At 35.6% G+C, this 16,544-nt stretch overlaps 2 protein-coding genes across 8 annotated transcripts in view; both read right to left on the bottom strand.

Annotated features, from left to right (window-relative positions):
- MIPOL1 (mirror-image polydactyly 1) overlaps nt 1–16,544 on the bottom strand; it is a 348,741-nt gene that overhangs the window by 119,731 nt on the left and 212,466 nt on the right. For all 7 annotated transcript variants that reach the window (XM_061182468.1, XM_061182465.1, XM_061182469.1 and 4 more), the window contains one exon: nt 4,066–4,160. In XM_061182468.1, the coding sequence (XP_061038451.1) occupies nt 4,066–4,160 (95 nt within the window). The remainder of the gene's footprint in view (nt 1–4,065; nt 4,161–16,544) is intronic.
- On the bottom strand, nt 15,223–15,828 carry LOC133085427 (iron-sulfur cluster assembly 1 homolog, mitochondrial). Its single transcript, XM_061182464.1, has one exon. The coding sequence runs from the start codon at nt 15,757–15,759 to the stop codon at nt 15,370–15,372; it is 390 nt and encodes a 129-aa protein (XP_061038447.1). The 5' UTR covers nt 15,760–15,828; the 3' UTR covers nt 15,223–15,369.

Genomic DNA, 16,544 nt, shown 5'->3' with positions numbered 1-16,544 from the left:
TGGTAGAAGTAAAGGCAAGGTAGAATAAAAGTCATCAGCATATTTTAATCTGCTCCTAACACTAATAACTGATAACACATCCTCTTCTGCTTTGGCTGCTGGAAAGTCTGAGAGCCAGACTTATTCTTGAGGCTTATTCTTTCCCTGTTTCATGGTATACATGCAAGCTGACTTACTCCTGGCTCTAGCTTACTGTCCTATTCCTAGATTTTTCTCAGTGTATTTTTTCTTAATCATTGATGAACAACTTTCTTTGACATGACAAAATACACGTATGTATGTATACGTACATATATATTTGCATGTAAAACTGATTTGAATAACTGAAAGTGTATTTTTTCTTAAACTTTATTTAAAAAATCCATTATCTATGATGACATACATACAAACATGCAAACACACATGAAAATTACAGAATTAGTCTTGGTTTTCTTCACAATAAATATGGAACTTTTCCCTTGTCCTCTGTAACAGAGGAAACTTTGAAGAAACAAAGGCAATATCTCTATGAATTTGTTGTGTTTCACGTATGGATTTGTAACCACCATCTATTCAGGTGTGTAAGAAATATTGTTTACTTTCACTTAAAGCAGAATCTGAGATTCCAGGAAATTTAAGCTTTGTTGTTTTGGGTAATTGCCTCTCCCTTCCTAGGATTCTACATCCCAGGGATCTTACTCCTGTTCCATTTAAAATAAATTTCTGTATATCCTCAAAGAATGTTCTCTATACCTTAAAAAAAAAAAAGGAACTATTAACTGTGAGCTTAAATTTATTAACATTCACAGCTATTCTTATCTCCTTCGCTCCTGTCTATAAGCACAAGGTGACCATCTTCCTGTTCAAGGCAAACCCTTCTGCAGATTCTCAATTGCATCTCTTTCTAAATTTGGGGGAATTCTGTTCTCTCTGTTGGCTCCTTCCTATGAGCCATGAACATGCTCAAGTGTCTGCCATTTTTCAAAATCAAAAAACAAAATCCTTAATCCACATTCCTTTCTTCTCAACTATCATTAACATCTTTCTTATTCAAGTTTATTCAAGGATCACTTTATAGTCCAAATTGCTATGCTTCTTTCCCTCAAATCACTCTTGAACTTACAAAAAACTGGCTTCTATACCTAATACTCTATTAAAACTACTCTTGTAGAGGTCACTAATGACCACCTAATTTCAAACAAAAAGGATATTTTTTGCCCTCATCTTACTTAACCATTCAGAAACATATGACTTTTTAAAAAAAAATCTCCATCCTTGGCTTCAGTGATATCATAGTTTTTGATTCTACTCTTACCTCACTGACTTCTTGTTGTAAAAATAAGTTTATCTTAACATTAGTTGAGCACTAACAACAAGCCAAATACTGTGCTAAGAGCTGTACATACTTAAAATAACTCTGTAAGATAGGTACTATAATTCTCATTTTACAAAAAAGAAATGGTCTTGGAGAGGTTCATTTATATAAGGTCACGCAAGGCAGCGCTGTCAACTGCAAATCCCTGTAGCTTAACGACATCATTAGCAGATTTTTTTTTAAAAAGTAGCAGTGAGAGCGGTCCTTGTGAAGCTTATCTTTGAGCCAATAGTTGTTAACTCTTTATTTAGAAGAGGTTATTTAGCTCTGTTAGATTCATGTAGTTTAAAAAAAGTCTTTGAAAGATAACTGTTTAAGCTTCATAATTTTCAAGATCTTTCAATAATCTTCTGCAATTCAGCAAAGAGGAGCATCAAGAACTGGTATCAAGGTTTGTTTTTCAGTAAGTAATGTCAATTCTTGCAAGGTTATCGCATTGCTCTCAGCATTCTCAGACACTGTCACTTTAACAACAGAGTACCTGCTGTCCTATCTCACAAGGACGGCAGGAGAGGTTTCCATAAAAACTCTCCCTATCAATGGGGTGAAACTACTACATACCATACTGCAATATCCAAGGTCTGGGCACAAATCACACATTATTCATAAGTCTTAATAAAGGGTTTAATAAATGCTTCTATTATACTACCAAGAAGCAACCCTAATTTAATGCAGCTAGCTGAAGTGTGAATGTAAAATGGCAGCCTTCAAACTTGGCTGCACATGGGAATTTCTAAGGAGCCTGAAACACACTGATAGCTGAGTCTTACCCCAAGAGATTCTGAAGTAATTGGCCTGGGATGGGATGGGGATCAGGATTTTTTAGAGGCTCCTCAAGTGATTCTAATGCACAGTTACAGTTGAGAATTCACTGGTGTAAAATACAGAGGAAAGACTGTTACATTTACTCTCTTAAAAAAAAAAAAAAAAGGATGGGATGTCTTCAACGGCTATCAGGGTTCTGCTTACCTACGTGCCTACTGATTCTAACTGCAAGCAAATGATTCCCCACAGGCAGTCATCAAACAAACATACTTGGTATTCGATAACCATATTAGTTTCCTAGGGTTGCTGTCACAAAGTACCCAAACTAGGGGGCTTAAAACAACAGAAATTTATTGTCTCACAGTTCTGGAGGCTACAAGTCCAAAATAAAGGTTTCTGCTGGGTTGTGTCCTCTTTGACAGCTGTAAGGGAGAATCCTTCCATGCCTCTTCTAGCTTTTGGTGTTTGCTGCCAATCCTTGGTATTCATGTGCTTGTAGATGCATCACTCTAGGCACAAGGCTGTCTTTACCCTGGGTCTTCATATAGTCTTCCCTCCTGCTTGTGGCTCTGTGTCCAAATTTCTACTTTCTATAAAAACTTCAGTCATACTGGGTTAAAGCCCATGCTAATGACCTCATTTTAACTTGATCAGCTTTGTAAAGACCCTATTTCCAAATAAGATCACATTCTGAGGTACTAGGGGTTAAGACCTCAATATATTTTTTTGAGGGACACAATTCAACCCATGACAATAACCAATTACTGTATATGTCAATAACATTGCTCCTCGTTCTTCACACGAGGGTGGGAAAAAATTTTCATCTTTATTTTTCACTCTCATGTAAATACAGTATTTCCTACAATTATGAACACAGGCAACAAACTATAGTAGTATTATTAGTGGCTCTTGAGAGTTTGCGCCATAGAAACCACTGGTATTTTCATGTCACATTTCAGTGTTTGCAGTTATCCTCAAAATACCATTTACAGTCCTCACTACTTTGAAATTACAGTTTTTAATAGACTTGCTGTTAGATCTAGTTATTTAATTATTAATATATTAATAATGTATTAATAATGGCACATGTATTTTATTTCAGTAAAACTGATTTTGATTTAATTACATTTTATGCACTTATATTTTAAGAGGGGGACCAAATTTTAAAAAAATCTTTCAATAACCTACAGCCCCAGTTAGTGAATTCTTACATTTCAGATGAGGTTTCTAAAATCTTTGTGAGTATTAAAAAATATGCAGGGCATTGTACATCACTTTTCAAACCTTTTTTTTTTTTTTAAACTATGATCCACTGTGAGAATATATATTTTGAATATAGCCCAAGACACAGTCTTATTTCTCTCTCACACAACACAAAACTGAAACAAAAATATCACAAAACAATATTCACCCTTTCTGCACTCTGACATTTTCTATTCTATTTCTTTTCATTAAAAAATGCCAGTGTGACCTACTGAATTAATTTCACAACTACTCTTGGAGCATAAATTAAATAAGTCTTAAAAATCCTTTAGTGGCCTTCCTTTAGAAACTTCTCACACTATGATAGGTGAAAGGCTATTATTACTGCTTTTCATGTACTACTTAAAAAATGTATGCCATCATTTTAGAGGTGCCATTTAGATGAGCAAATTGTTCAAGAGCTAAGCAGGTGCCATTTAGACAACTAGTTAAGAGTTATGTAAATTTTATAATTCCCATTTTATAATGGGAGTCTAAACTTATACTTTACCAAATGCAGGAAGGAAAAAAGGTACAATAATTAATATTTTATGCCTGAATCATTTTGAAACTACACTACACAAATGTCTTAAGTGAATAATGTTTAATTTCATTGAGGTATTTCCTCATTCACCACTATAAAATTAGGTAGAAACATTTCCCAAACTAACATTTATTTATGCCTAGGATAAAAAGAATTTTACCTGTAGTAAACTCGAAGTGTCTGGATTTCTTCTTCCAGTTTTTTGTATTGTTGAACTGCAGTTTCTCTGGCTTGTTGCATAGCTAACAACTTTGCCTGCAATTAATTAATATTTTAAGAAATTTAATATTGGTTTGGTACTTTAAAATACAGTACTACAGTATGAATAGAAGTCTTTAATTTCTGGGAGTTTAAAACCTATCGTATTTTTAGTAGTGGTTCATAATTTCCCACAAAATAATCCAATTATATTAATAACAGAAATACTAAAGACATGAACATATTAAATTTATCAACTTTGTTCATTACTAAACTTCAACCTTATTCATCTGTATCATCAGATATATGCCTTTCTGCAATGTTTAACTTTATACACAGAATTCAGAAAGTGGAACGTGGGTTCAGAGCATTATCTAGAGATAAGCACAGTGGGTGTTTCACATATAAATTTTATGTGGCTCCACTGCCTGATTGCTAGATTTTCTTTTAACTTTATTAATAGAAACTCAGAAAATTCTAAATATGTTAAGCCATCTTTGATATTTAACATGAAAAAAAATACACAAGACTACAACCTGATTCTTACAGATATGATTTAACCTCTTCAATTCCTTTTCTGCAGAAAAAAAGAAAATCTCTAAAGGGAGAATGGCAGCAATCTTCAATGTTAGAAATATTTTATTCAAGGGATGTTATTGTTCATCTCTGCCTATAATACTCAAATTTTAAAGAGTCTTAATCAGTTTTTCAATAGGGTTCAAACTAGGAATTTTAAAAGAATTGCTACCTTCCAACCATCATTCCCACTGAATTTCAGGCACAGTCAAAACGAGTTATCAACCGAACTTTTAAAGTATGGTACTGGTAAGTCAGATTTCAGTTTTGTTTATTCAAAGTTTAATTTCCATGAAAAGGCTATCTTTCACTTTAAATGGTGTTTGATAGATAACACAAAGCAAACTGGTATCACATACCTCACAAACTACACTAATTGTAATAATTAAAAAGTAATCAAAAGTTGGAGGCAGAAATTCACTAATTTTGCTGAAATCATATGACTTCACTGAAATTATTTTCTTGCATAAGAATGAAGTCACAAGACAAATTGTGAAATCTGATCATAGGAAAATTAATGAGTGTAATATAAATGAACATTAGACAATGCCACTTTTCTATTTTAATAATGCAGAATTATAAAAGCATGTAGCAGTTTAGATCTTTGTATACAAAATTAGGCGCTAAATTAATTAATTAGTTCTCTATCTGGGCTAGCAAATTCTAACAAAGAGTTACTTTTTAATTAAATTTAAGATGTTTGAGTGCTTGCTTCAACATGTCACATTCTAGAATTATAGATGAAACATTCTCAAAAATTAAAAAAGCATGTAAAGCTGGTTCTTGACGCCAATAATTAACAGCTTTGCCGGTTTTGAGTATACTATAATATGTGATTGAAATGGTAACTTGGAAGACCAGATACCCAATGTGACTAATAACAAATAAAAAAGAATTGCCCAAAAAAGGATATATCACATTCAACTTACAAAACATCAGACATCCTGTTGCATGCAATTTAAGAAATATCAAATATTTGACAGGTTATTGAGAATTTGCTAAATAAATATGTGACAATGTTAAATACCTTAGATGATTATTTTGAAGATTTTGTACCTGGTATTCTGCAAAAAGCAAACCAAACCCCCCCCCAAAACCCAAACCAAGAAACAAAACCAACAGTGTTCTAGCAGGAAAAAGTCATAACGAAGATTCTGCCTAAGAAATTTCTGCAATGAAAATGAGATCGTGAGAACTGTACTTAAATTCCCGTGCTTTGGTAATAATGAATATTTCACTTCTCTTCCTATATTTAGTTGGCTATGAAGATTTGGTGTTGCTTCATAGCAATCCACTTAATTTATTAATTCCAAATGCCTAATCTTGTATCTAGGCCCTGGTGACTATGTTCAAAGTTATTATAAACTTTCTGGCGTTACAAGCTCCTTCCGCTACTTTATCAGATATACGCTTACCTGGTCAACTTTGCCACAGTGATCCTGTTCAGTCTTGGTGGCTAGGATGAACTTCCTTCCCCACTACCTCAGGTATATCTGATCTAGATCGTTCAAACAGAGTAGTCTATCCCACTAGGCCCAGAAGAAAACTGAATCTTGATGACATCATTTGTATCCTGGATCCCGGTACACCAGACAGATCTAGATCCATTTCTTGGACTTCCTGGGTACATAAATCTTTTTTTTTTTTTTGGCTTAGGCTAGTTTGAGTTGGATTTATGGTATATGCAATGTAAGAAAATTTAACTAACTTAAATGTGCCACTTACGTCTACTGCATTTCCTACTTCCATTACTAATATCATATAATTCCATCACATTACAAGTCAAAAATATATTTCATCTCAAAAACAAAAAATTAGCAAACAACATACTTTTCCTGTTTCTCTGTCATCATATTTCCCATATTTCTGGTAATTACTTGTAAATCTCCCACCCCCAATCTTCAGTACTACAAATCTCCTTCTGAGATTTCCAGTTACCTGTTTGTTGTATATCCTTCCAGAAATAGCCCATACACATACAAGCATATATGTATATTTGCAACTAAATACATCTATTTACAATATTGATGGTACTCTTTACACATTGTTAAAAACCTTGTTTTAAATTTAAAAGAATTTTTGTTATTTTGCTTCCTATTAAAAAAGAAATCCTCCACCCCAACCCATGTGTTGCACTCGCTAGCTACATTCCCTTCCTTCCCTCCAACCCACAAAGTGAAACACTTCCATGATTTTGGGTTCATCATTTTCAAGAATATTTTATACGTTTACTATGTAGTTATGTACTTACAGAAAATATATCTGATTGTTTACACATTTCTAAACTTTATATAAATGATACTCTACACATTCGCAGACAATTGCTTTTTTGGACAGTATTATGCTTTTGACTCTTATTTGTATTAATACGTTTATCTATTCTGATTATAGTTACCTTCACACGTTGTGAACATGTGCAGTACATTGGGATTACAGATATATTTGGACTTATTTTTACATGTTCTTCATATTTGGCATCCTTTTCCTTTGTTTCTTTTTTCCTCTACTTATACTGGATTAAAATATCTATATTCCCCTTTTTACTTACTATTTGGAATCTTTATATTTATATTCTACCTTGAAATTTTGGATAAACATACCTAAAAATATATTTTTGAGCAAAGCCTACAGTGAGTCAGAATTTCTATATACCGTTAGCCCTCAGTATCTGTGGGTTCCACATCCACAGTTACTTGATGGCCGACTAAGGGACCTAAACATCCACAGATTTTGGTATCTGTGGGGGTCCTAGAACCTATGCCCTCCAGATAACGAGGGACGACTGTATGGACAACTGTATGCTAAACATTTTACACAAGTATAGCACTTTTTAAACTTGAATTTTTAGGCAAAAATTTTATTGAAGCAAAACATGCATCACATATGTAAGTATACACATGGATGAATTTTTTTAGGCAGGCTTATTGAATTATAATTTAGACAAAGTAAAAATTCACCCATTTTTGATGTACAGCTGTGTAAATTTTGAAAAATGTATAGAGTCATATAATAACAATCACAGTCAAGATACAGAATATTTTCACTACCCCAAAATGTTCCTTCATGCCACACTGCAGTCAATGTCCTTCCTTTACACGCAGCCCCTGGCAACCACTGATGTGATTTTCACCTCTATAGGTTTCCATTTTCTAGAACGCCATATAAATATCATATAGTAGGCAGCCTTTTGAATTTGGCTTCTTTTACTTAACGCTTTTAACATTCATTCATATTATTACATGTATCCGTAGTTCATTCCTTTATATCACTGAGCAATATTCCATTGCATGGATGTACAACAATGTGCATATTCATTCACCAGTTGATGAGTATTTGGATTGTTTCCACCTTTTGGCAGTTTTAATAAAGCTGCAATAAACATCTGCATATTGATCATTTTGTGGAAATATGCTTTCATTTCTCTTACTTACATAAACACCAAGGACTGGAATTGCTGGGTCCCATGATAAGTGTATGTGTTTATATACTTTAAAAGTTATGTATTCTATTAAGTTATATACATTATAAAGAAACTGCCAAATGTGCTGCCTAAATTGATAAAACTTAAAAACATCTGTGCTTCAGCAAGGGAAACCATAAACAAAATGAAAAGACAACCTACAGAACGGGAGAAAATATTTGCAAATGATGCAACCGACAAGGGATTAATTTCCAAAATATACAAACAGTTCATACAACTCAGGAACAAAAAAGAACAAACAATCCAGTCGAAAAATGGGCAGAAAAACTAAATACGCATTTCTCCAAAGAAGACATACAGATGGCCAACAGGCACATGAAAAGATGCTCAACATCGCTAATTATTAGAGAAATGCAAATCAAAACTACAATGAGATACCACCTCACAACAGGCAGAATGGCCATTATTAAAAAGTCGACAAATAACAAATGCTGGAGAGGGTGTGGAAAAAAGGCAATCCTCCTAAACTGTTGGTGGGAATGTATGTTGGTGCAGCCACTATGGACAACAATACGAGGTTCCTCTAAAAACTAAAAATAGAGTTGCCATATGATCCAGTAATTACACTCCTGGGCATATACCCAGACAAAACTATAATTCAAAAAGATACATGCACCCCTATGTTCATAGTAGCACTATTCACAATAGCCAAGACATGGAAACAACCTAAACGTCCCCTGACAGATGAATGGGTAAAGAAGATACATATACACAACGGAATACTACTCAGTCATAAAAAAGAATGAAATAATGCCATTTTAGCATCATGGATGGAACTAGAGCTTATCATACTAAGTGAAGTAACTGAGAAAGAGAAAGACAAATACCATATGATATCATTTACATGTGGAATCTAAAACATGACACAAATGAACTTATCTGTGAAACAGAAACAGACTCACAGACATAGAGAACAGACTTGTGGTTGCCAAGGGGGAGGTGGATGGTGGAGGGATGGAGTGGGAGTTTGGGGTGAGCAGATGCAAACTATTATATATACAATGGATAAATAACAAGGTCTTACTGTATAGCACAGGGAACTATTTTCAAAGTCCTGTGATAAATCATAATGGAAAAGAATATAAAAAAGAATGTATATATACATATGTATAACTGAATCATTTTGCTGTACAGCAGAAATTAACACAATGTAAATCCAACTATACTTCAATAAAAAACAAAACAAGGGCTTCCGTGGTGGTGCAGTGGTTAAGAATCCGCCTGCCAATGCAGGGGACACGGGTTCGAGCCCTGGTCCGGGAAGATCCTACATGCCGTGGAGCAACTAAGCCCGTGCGCCACAACTACTGAGCCTGCGCTCTAGAGCCCATGAGCCACAACTACTGAGCCTGTCGCATGCCACAACTACTGAAGCCCGTGTGCCTAAAGCCTGTGCTCCACAATAAGAGAAGCCCCCGCTTGCCACAACTAGAGAAAGCCCGTGTGCAGCAACGAAGATCCAATGCAGCCAAAAATAAATAAATAAATTTATAAAAAACAAAACAAAACAAAAACCATTTGTGGTTAACTATCAATACAATAGCAATGCCATTTGTTGAATGCCTTCTATGGGTTGGACATTGTACCAAGTACTTGAAATCCATTACTATAGTCTATCCTCACAATCAATCTATGAGATAGCTCCTAGTATCCCTATTTTACAGGTGATAAAACTGAGGTTCATGAACATTAAGCAACTTGTAAATATAACAGAGCTAGTGACTGACAGAACTCAAATACATATTCAAGGTGACTTGGTCCAAAATACATATTTCTCCCTTATACTTCAATATACAGCATTCTGGGATGTGTGTGTGTATGTGTGTGTGTTGTACGTTTTCTCTTTTTTTATTTCCAGTTTTATTAAGATATAATTGACATACAACACTGTATTAATTTTAGGTGTACAACATAATGATTTGGTGTATATACATACTGCAAAATAAATACCACAATAAGTTTAGTTAATATCCATCACCTCACATGATTACAAATTTTTTTTCTTGTGATGAAAAGTTTTAAGATTTACTCTCGTAGTAACTTTCAAATATACATTATTTGAATGTATATTTGTACATTATCACTTCTCCAGAACTTATTTACCTTAAATGACTGAAAAAAAATGTTGGTTAACTAATGTTAGGTTAACCTTATAATTAAGTATCTCATTATTCCTAAACTATATCTATCTGCAGCAATGCCATCTAAATAGGACAACCATTTGTACTACTGGATTAGAAATGAACTACATCGTTTCCTTAGAATTTTACCTAGTAATGTGCAATGACAAAGAAAAGACTACACTATTCACATCACTGAACACTATTTGTTATGGATATTGTGGAGAAACCACTTTTATCTTACTTTAAAATCTTGTTATGTTTGTTTTTGAATGTGTTTTTAATAGTAATAGTCTGATACAGTTAAGCCTTCCTTTGGAACCTGCAAGACCATTAACAGAAATCTGTTTTTATCAGAGAACAGAGGCATTTGATCTTTTTTTTTTTTTTTTAACATCTTTATTGGAGTATAATTGCTTTACAATGGTGTGTTAGTTTCTGCTTTATAACAAAGTGAATCAGCTATACATATACATATATCCTCATATCCCATCCCTCTTGCGTCTCCCTCCCACCCCTCCCTATCCCACCCCTCTAGGTGGTTACAAAGCACCCAGCTGATCTCCTGGTGCTACGCAACTGCTTCCCACTAGCTATGTATTTTACATTTGGTAGTATATATAAGTCCATAGGCATCTGATCTTATGTGTGATATCTGCTAAATAAAGAAACATACAGCACAAATTAAATCACGGAAGCAAATAATGTTAGACCTAAAAAGGATCTCAGAGGTAATACAGTCCCCTACTTTTTTTAGGTGAGGAAACTTTTGCTAATACAACATGCTTAGGGAAACATTTGGAAATTGTTCAAGGTTTCATAGCTGGTTAGAAGGAAAGTTGGAACTAGAATACAACTATCTGGAAAATATTGCTTATTATTAACATGTAATTAACATGTGTGTTGTTTTAATAGAAGTGTTTTACAGAGTAACCACAAGTATATAGACTGTGCTACATTATTAAACACATCTGTAAGATACCTTATTAGATGTTTTCAAACAATATGTCTAATTACACAATTGCTCAAACAATATGACTATAGCCATTCTAGTATTTGACTTTTGAACCTCAGAAGCATGTTAAGAACCTAGTAAAGAAACACTGCAAAAGGATATCTAAAAAAATTAGAAGCTACTATATCAGAAAGATACAAATTACTGATTTCAATTACATTTCCCCTTCATAGGAAGACTGGGATTGTCTACCACAGTATATTACTACAGTGTATTGCTCTTCAAAGGTTATTCCTCAGAGGTTGTTATGTTTTGTCCTCATGTCATGTCTCTCAGACCAAGGATGATCAGGTTCTAGACTTAAAGGCAGTTATATATGCACTGTCTAGTGATCTATCATCTGACATGAGAGAGGAAAGAAATGGAAGCAGAAATAAAAACATTCATAGGCAGACAATGGCCTATGAGCAGTGAGCAGAAACCATGAAACAAGAGAAAAGGAGGGTAGAGAGAACTATGCAAGAAAGAGAGCACAGCACAGTGATTAAGAACAAACTTGGGGGCTTCCCTGGTGGCACAGTGGTTGAGAATCTGCCTGCCAATGCAGGGGACACGGGTTCGAGCCCTGGTCTGGGAAGATTCCACATGCCCTGGAGCAACTGGGCCCGTGAGCCACAACTACTGAGCCTGCGCGTCTGGAGCTTGTGCTCCGCAGCAAGAGAGGCCGCGATAGTGAGAGGCCCGCACACCGCGATGAAGAGTGGCCCCTGCTCGCTGCAACTAGAGAAAGCCCTAGCACAGAAACGAAGACCCAACACAGCTAAAAATAAATAAATAAATTTATTTAAAAAAAAAGAACACACTTGGGTTTGACTTCCAGCAATTAGTTCTTTGAATTATTCTATGAATAACTGAACAGGTTAGGGCCACTGAACCTCAATTTTCTCTTTGATAAAATGGGGGTGATAATCATCATGTCTCAGGATGATTATACAATGATAAAATGAGATAACTTACCATACTATATAGCCATATCAAAGTGAACAAATATATAAGCTGTACAATAGACACGATTGAAACTTTGATGTGAAATTATTGTGGAAATAACTTATGTCAGTAAGGAATAGCATTGTATCAAGTAACAGGTCAATAAGGTGAGAAGGAATTGGGCTTAAAGTGTAAGTTCAAGCCATGTGGTCGTCTAAAGCATGGTTGTTAAGGACTATGATGATAGTAAATATTTTAGACTTGTGAGCCATAAAGATTCTGTTGTAACTACTCAATTATTGTTGTAAAGTGAAAGCAGCCATAGACAATATGTAAATGAAAAAGCATGGCTGTATTCCAAAAAAACTTTATTTATAAAAACAGGCAGCCGGTCCAGAGGCCATAGTCTGCCGACTATGTATCTAGAGTGCCAGAGACTACAGGTTTACATAGAGCCTGCTGAATATCTGTTGGTCTTTATAAGCTTTTGGTTAATGATGTCAGATACATGGGGAAATGAAGAAAGGAAATGTTTGATTTGTCTAGATGAACATGTTTCTGGGGGCGATGAAACAAAATACCTGAAATTCACACTGTTCTAGAACAGGTTTGCCAGAGCACATAATGATAGGAAGGAAAAAAAGGAGTTAATAGTGGTTGTATGGCAACCACGAGCTTGCATGGTAACACTGCATTGTGACAGGAAACCATCTTGTCAGTGAGTCATGATTTCACCTATTGTATATAAAGCAAAATAAATGAATTTAAAAACCTTGCAGCTTTAAATTCTATTTTCCCTGATACTAATAGAGTTTCAACAGCATTCTTTTTATTTGTGTTTGCATGGCATATCTTTTTTACATCCTGTTAACGTCAATCTTCTTTACATGCCTAGGTTTAGACGTGACTACTGTAAACAGCATAAAGGCAGACCTCAGAGATACTGCGAGTTCGGTTCCAGACCACCACAATAAAGTGAATATTGCAATAAACAAAGTGACATGAATTTTCTGGTTTCCCAGTGCATATAAATGTTATGTTTATACTACACTGTAGTCCATTAAGTATGCAATAGCATTATGTCTAAAAAACTGTGCATACGTTAATTAAAAAATACTTTATTGCTAAAAAATGCTAACCATCATCTGAGCCTTCAGTGAGTCGTAATCCTTTTGCAATAGTAACATCAGAGATCCCTGATCACAGATAACCATAACAAATATAATGAAAAAGTCTGAAATAGTGAGAATTATTAAAATGTGACACACAGTGAACAAATGCTGTTGGAAAAATGGTGCTGATAGACTTGCTTGACAAAGTGTTGCCACAAACCTCCAATCTGTAAAAAACTCAGTATCTGTGAAGCGCAATAAAGCAAGGTGCAATAAAATGATGTTTGCCTGTATTTTTTTCCAGTCTAAAAATCTTTGTCTTTTAACTGGGACATTTGATCGTTTTACATTTAATGTAATTACCTCTAGATTTGGGCTTAAGTATACATTCTTATTTTGTGCTTTCTATTTGCCCTGCTAGTTCTGTTACTTTTTTGTTTTTTTTTTTTTTTACTTTTTTTTTTAATTGGCAACTCAATCTACATATATACAGTATTGCACAAATTATAAGTGGGTTGACAGTTATATTAACAATACAAATTCATGAGCATTTACATAAAGCTACTGCTCTTGGTTTTGGTGCATTTTGTGCCTGGTACTTTAGTAAATATGACAAACATAAAGGAACTCAGCCACTTCAATTCATAAGAATCGGCTTTCAAAAAAAGCAAATATGTCATCTCACAGAACACTTAATATGTCAAACCCAGGAAAATCAATAACTAAATGACAAAAGGAACACTGTTAAAGAAAAGTTGGTGATAAAATGTCAGGTTAAAATATTAGGCTTAAAAATTTTAGCGATTGGACTTAGGACCCAGAGTGTACACATCATATTGGGAATTATAAGAAAAGATCCCCATGTTCTGCTTCACAATTACTACTACCTTCCAAAAGAACAGTTCTGGGTGGCTACAATGTCTTCTTCCCTGCTAGTATAAATGACTGTTCCACAGTCCTGGTGAAACAAGATGGTAATTCACATAAATGGGTTTTAAAATAAGATTCTTCTCACCCCAAATAAAATAAAACTAAATATGCTCTCCAAATTACAAAGAAATCTTATCCAAATGTTCACCAGATAAAGAAGCCAGATCACCCGTTTACCTTCACTGACTGCCTCGGAGCGCAGGGCTGGCGTGTCACCTTCAAGAGGGGGAGATGTGGGTGGTCCTGGCTCTGCCCCTACCCAGCCTGCAGTGTGAGGGGGGACAAAAGCCCTTCAGCTTCCCTGGGGTTTTGCTTCCCCGGGTATAGAACTGAGGGGATGGGCTAGATGGCTTTTAAGAGACCTTCTGACGAAAAGGATCTAAGTCCGCTTGAGATCCCATATCCGAGCAGACGCTTAGGGTGGGCAAAAGAAATGGACTTAAAAACAGGTGGGTGAAGTATTTACCTTTTGATCCCATCACTCAGAACTATTCTGCACTACAGTTCAAGGAAATCTTTGTCCAGTACTCTAATGGCTGGGGATGCTGCAGGGTAAGCAAATGAGGCATCTGACAATGAAGTTTTAGATAAAAATGTAGAAACGCTGTGCCCAGTTTGGGTGGAAAAACAATGCAGCACCACACCACACCAGTAGTCAAGACTTCCTGCCTCTGAATGTTAAACGCCATCCATCTTGTTGGGAGATGTACGTTCAATCCTTTTAAAAGATCTACCAATCTACACCTATTAAGAACATGTTTTCTGAAATCCTCCCAGGAAGGCAACTTCCATGAAACTAGTTCTAACAGAAAGGATGCAGGAAGGAGAATTTAATTGCAGAGTAAAACTTTTTTTCTTTACAGATCAGAAAGACGACACAAAGAGAGCAATAGATTCTCATTTTCTGTCCCCTATAAAGAACACAAGTATCAATTCTTCTGGAATCTAACACACTGGCTTCATTTTCAAATGCATCAGTTTATTTTCCTTGTAAGGCAGCCATACATTACAAACCTTAAGCATGTGACAGTCCTATGACTTCTTCAATAAGCCCTAGAGCTTCCACAGCTCTCCTGGGGCCTACAGCTCGAGTAGTCCTGAGGAGTCAAATATTAAAGCTTTCTCCACAGCCACACGTTCCTTTGATGTTTGGGTTATTGAACACAAACTCACTGGATAATTTGCCTTCAACATAGTCCATTTCTGTTCCTAAAAGTGTTAGCTGTGCCTTCTTCTCAATGAACACTCTGACTCTGTCTTGAACAACTTCTTCATCAGAGTCTTCTTTTGTCTTTGTATATTCCAGAGTGTAGGAAAGGCCATTACAACCCCTGGTTCGGACACCAACTTTCACACCAACGTGTTCAGGCTTATCTTTAAGAAGCTGTTTTATCTTGTTTACTGCTGAAGGTGTCAAGGTGAGGGCGGCCCGGGTGGGCTGCAGCTTCCTCTTGCTCACAGCCCGGACAGTGGCCCGGACTAACAAAGCCGACATCCTCGCCGTCCCGGCGCCCCGATGCCTCGGGCCGGAGCTCGGCCACCTCAGCCTCTCTCCATGGACACGGCGGGCCACTTTTTTGTTTTAAAATTACCTTTTCTTGTTATATTTTGGGTTCTTTTATTATCACATTTCTCTTCTTTATTTGAACTTAATACTTCCTTCACATTCTTTTAACGGTTATCCCAGAAATTACAAGACTCAAGTTGACTTATCATAAATCTAATATTAATACTCCTGGACAATGAGAGGACCTAAAATCCTTTAACTCTATTTACTTTCCTCCCAATTTATTTGTTACTGTTCTTTAAATGTATTATAATTCATCTTATTTAGGTTTGAACCCCAAAGGACATTATTAATATTATTTTATTGAGTCAATGTGCATTTATACTTGTCACTTTTTTTGTGTTTCATTCCTTCCTGGTTGGAAGGTTCCTTATGGCAGCCGTCCTCAACCTTTTTGGCACCAGGGACTGGTTTCGTGGAAGACAATTTTTCCAAGGACTGGGGGGTGGGGGGAATGGTTCAAGCAGTAATGCGAGTGATGGGGAGCAGCAGATGAAGCTTCGCTTGCTCGCCCACCGCTCACCTCCTGCTGTGCAGCCTGGTTCCTAACAGGCTGTGGACTGGTACCAGTCCATGGCCCAGGGGTTGGGGACCCCTGCCTTACAGAATCATGTTCCTTCTATTTAAAGAAAGTTTCTTTAATACAAAGCTGAAAATGACTAACTCAATTTTTAGTTGTCTGAAAATGTGTTATTTTCATGTTTTTTTCTTTT

The sequence above is a fragment of the Eubalaena glacialis genome, chromosome 2 (assembly GCF_028564815.1).
Source record: "Eubalaena glacialis isolate mEubGla1 chromosome 2, mEubGla1.1.hap2.+ XY, whole genome shotgun sequence".
NCBI classification, from domain to species: Eukaryota; Metazoa; Chordata; class Mammalia; order Artiodactyla; family Balaenidae; genus Eubalaena; species Eubalaena glacialis.
The sequence above is the reverse complement of the archived record's forward strand: the minus strand, read 5'-3'. Positions and strand labels throughout refer to the sequence as shown.

Excerpts from the sequence above, each read along its gene's own strand:
- LOC133085427 (XM_061182464.1), bottom strand. The coding sequence starts at position 15,759 with ATGTCGGCTTTGTTAGTCCGGGCCACTGTCCGGGCTGTGAGCAAGAGG.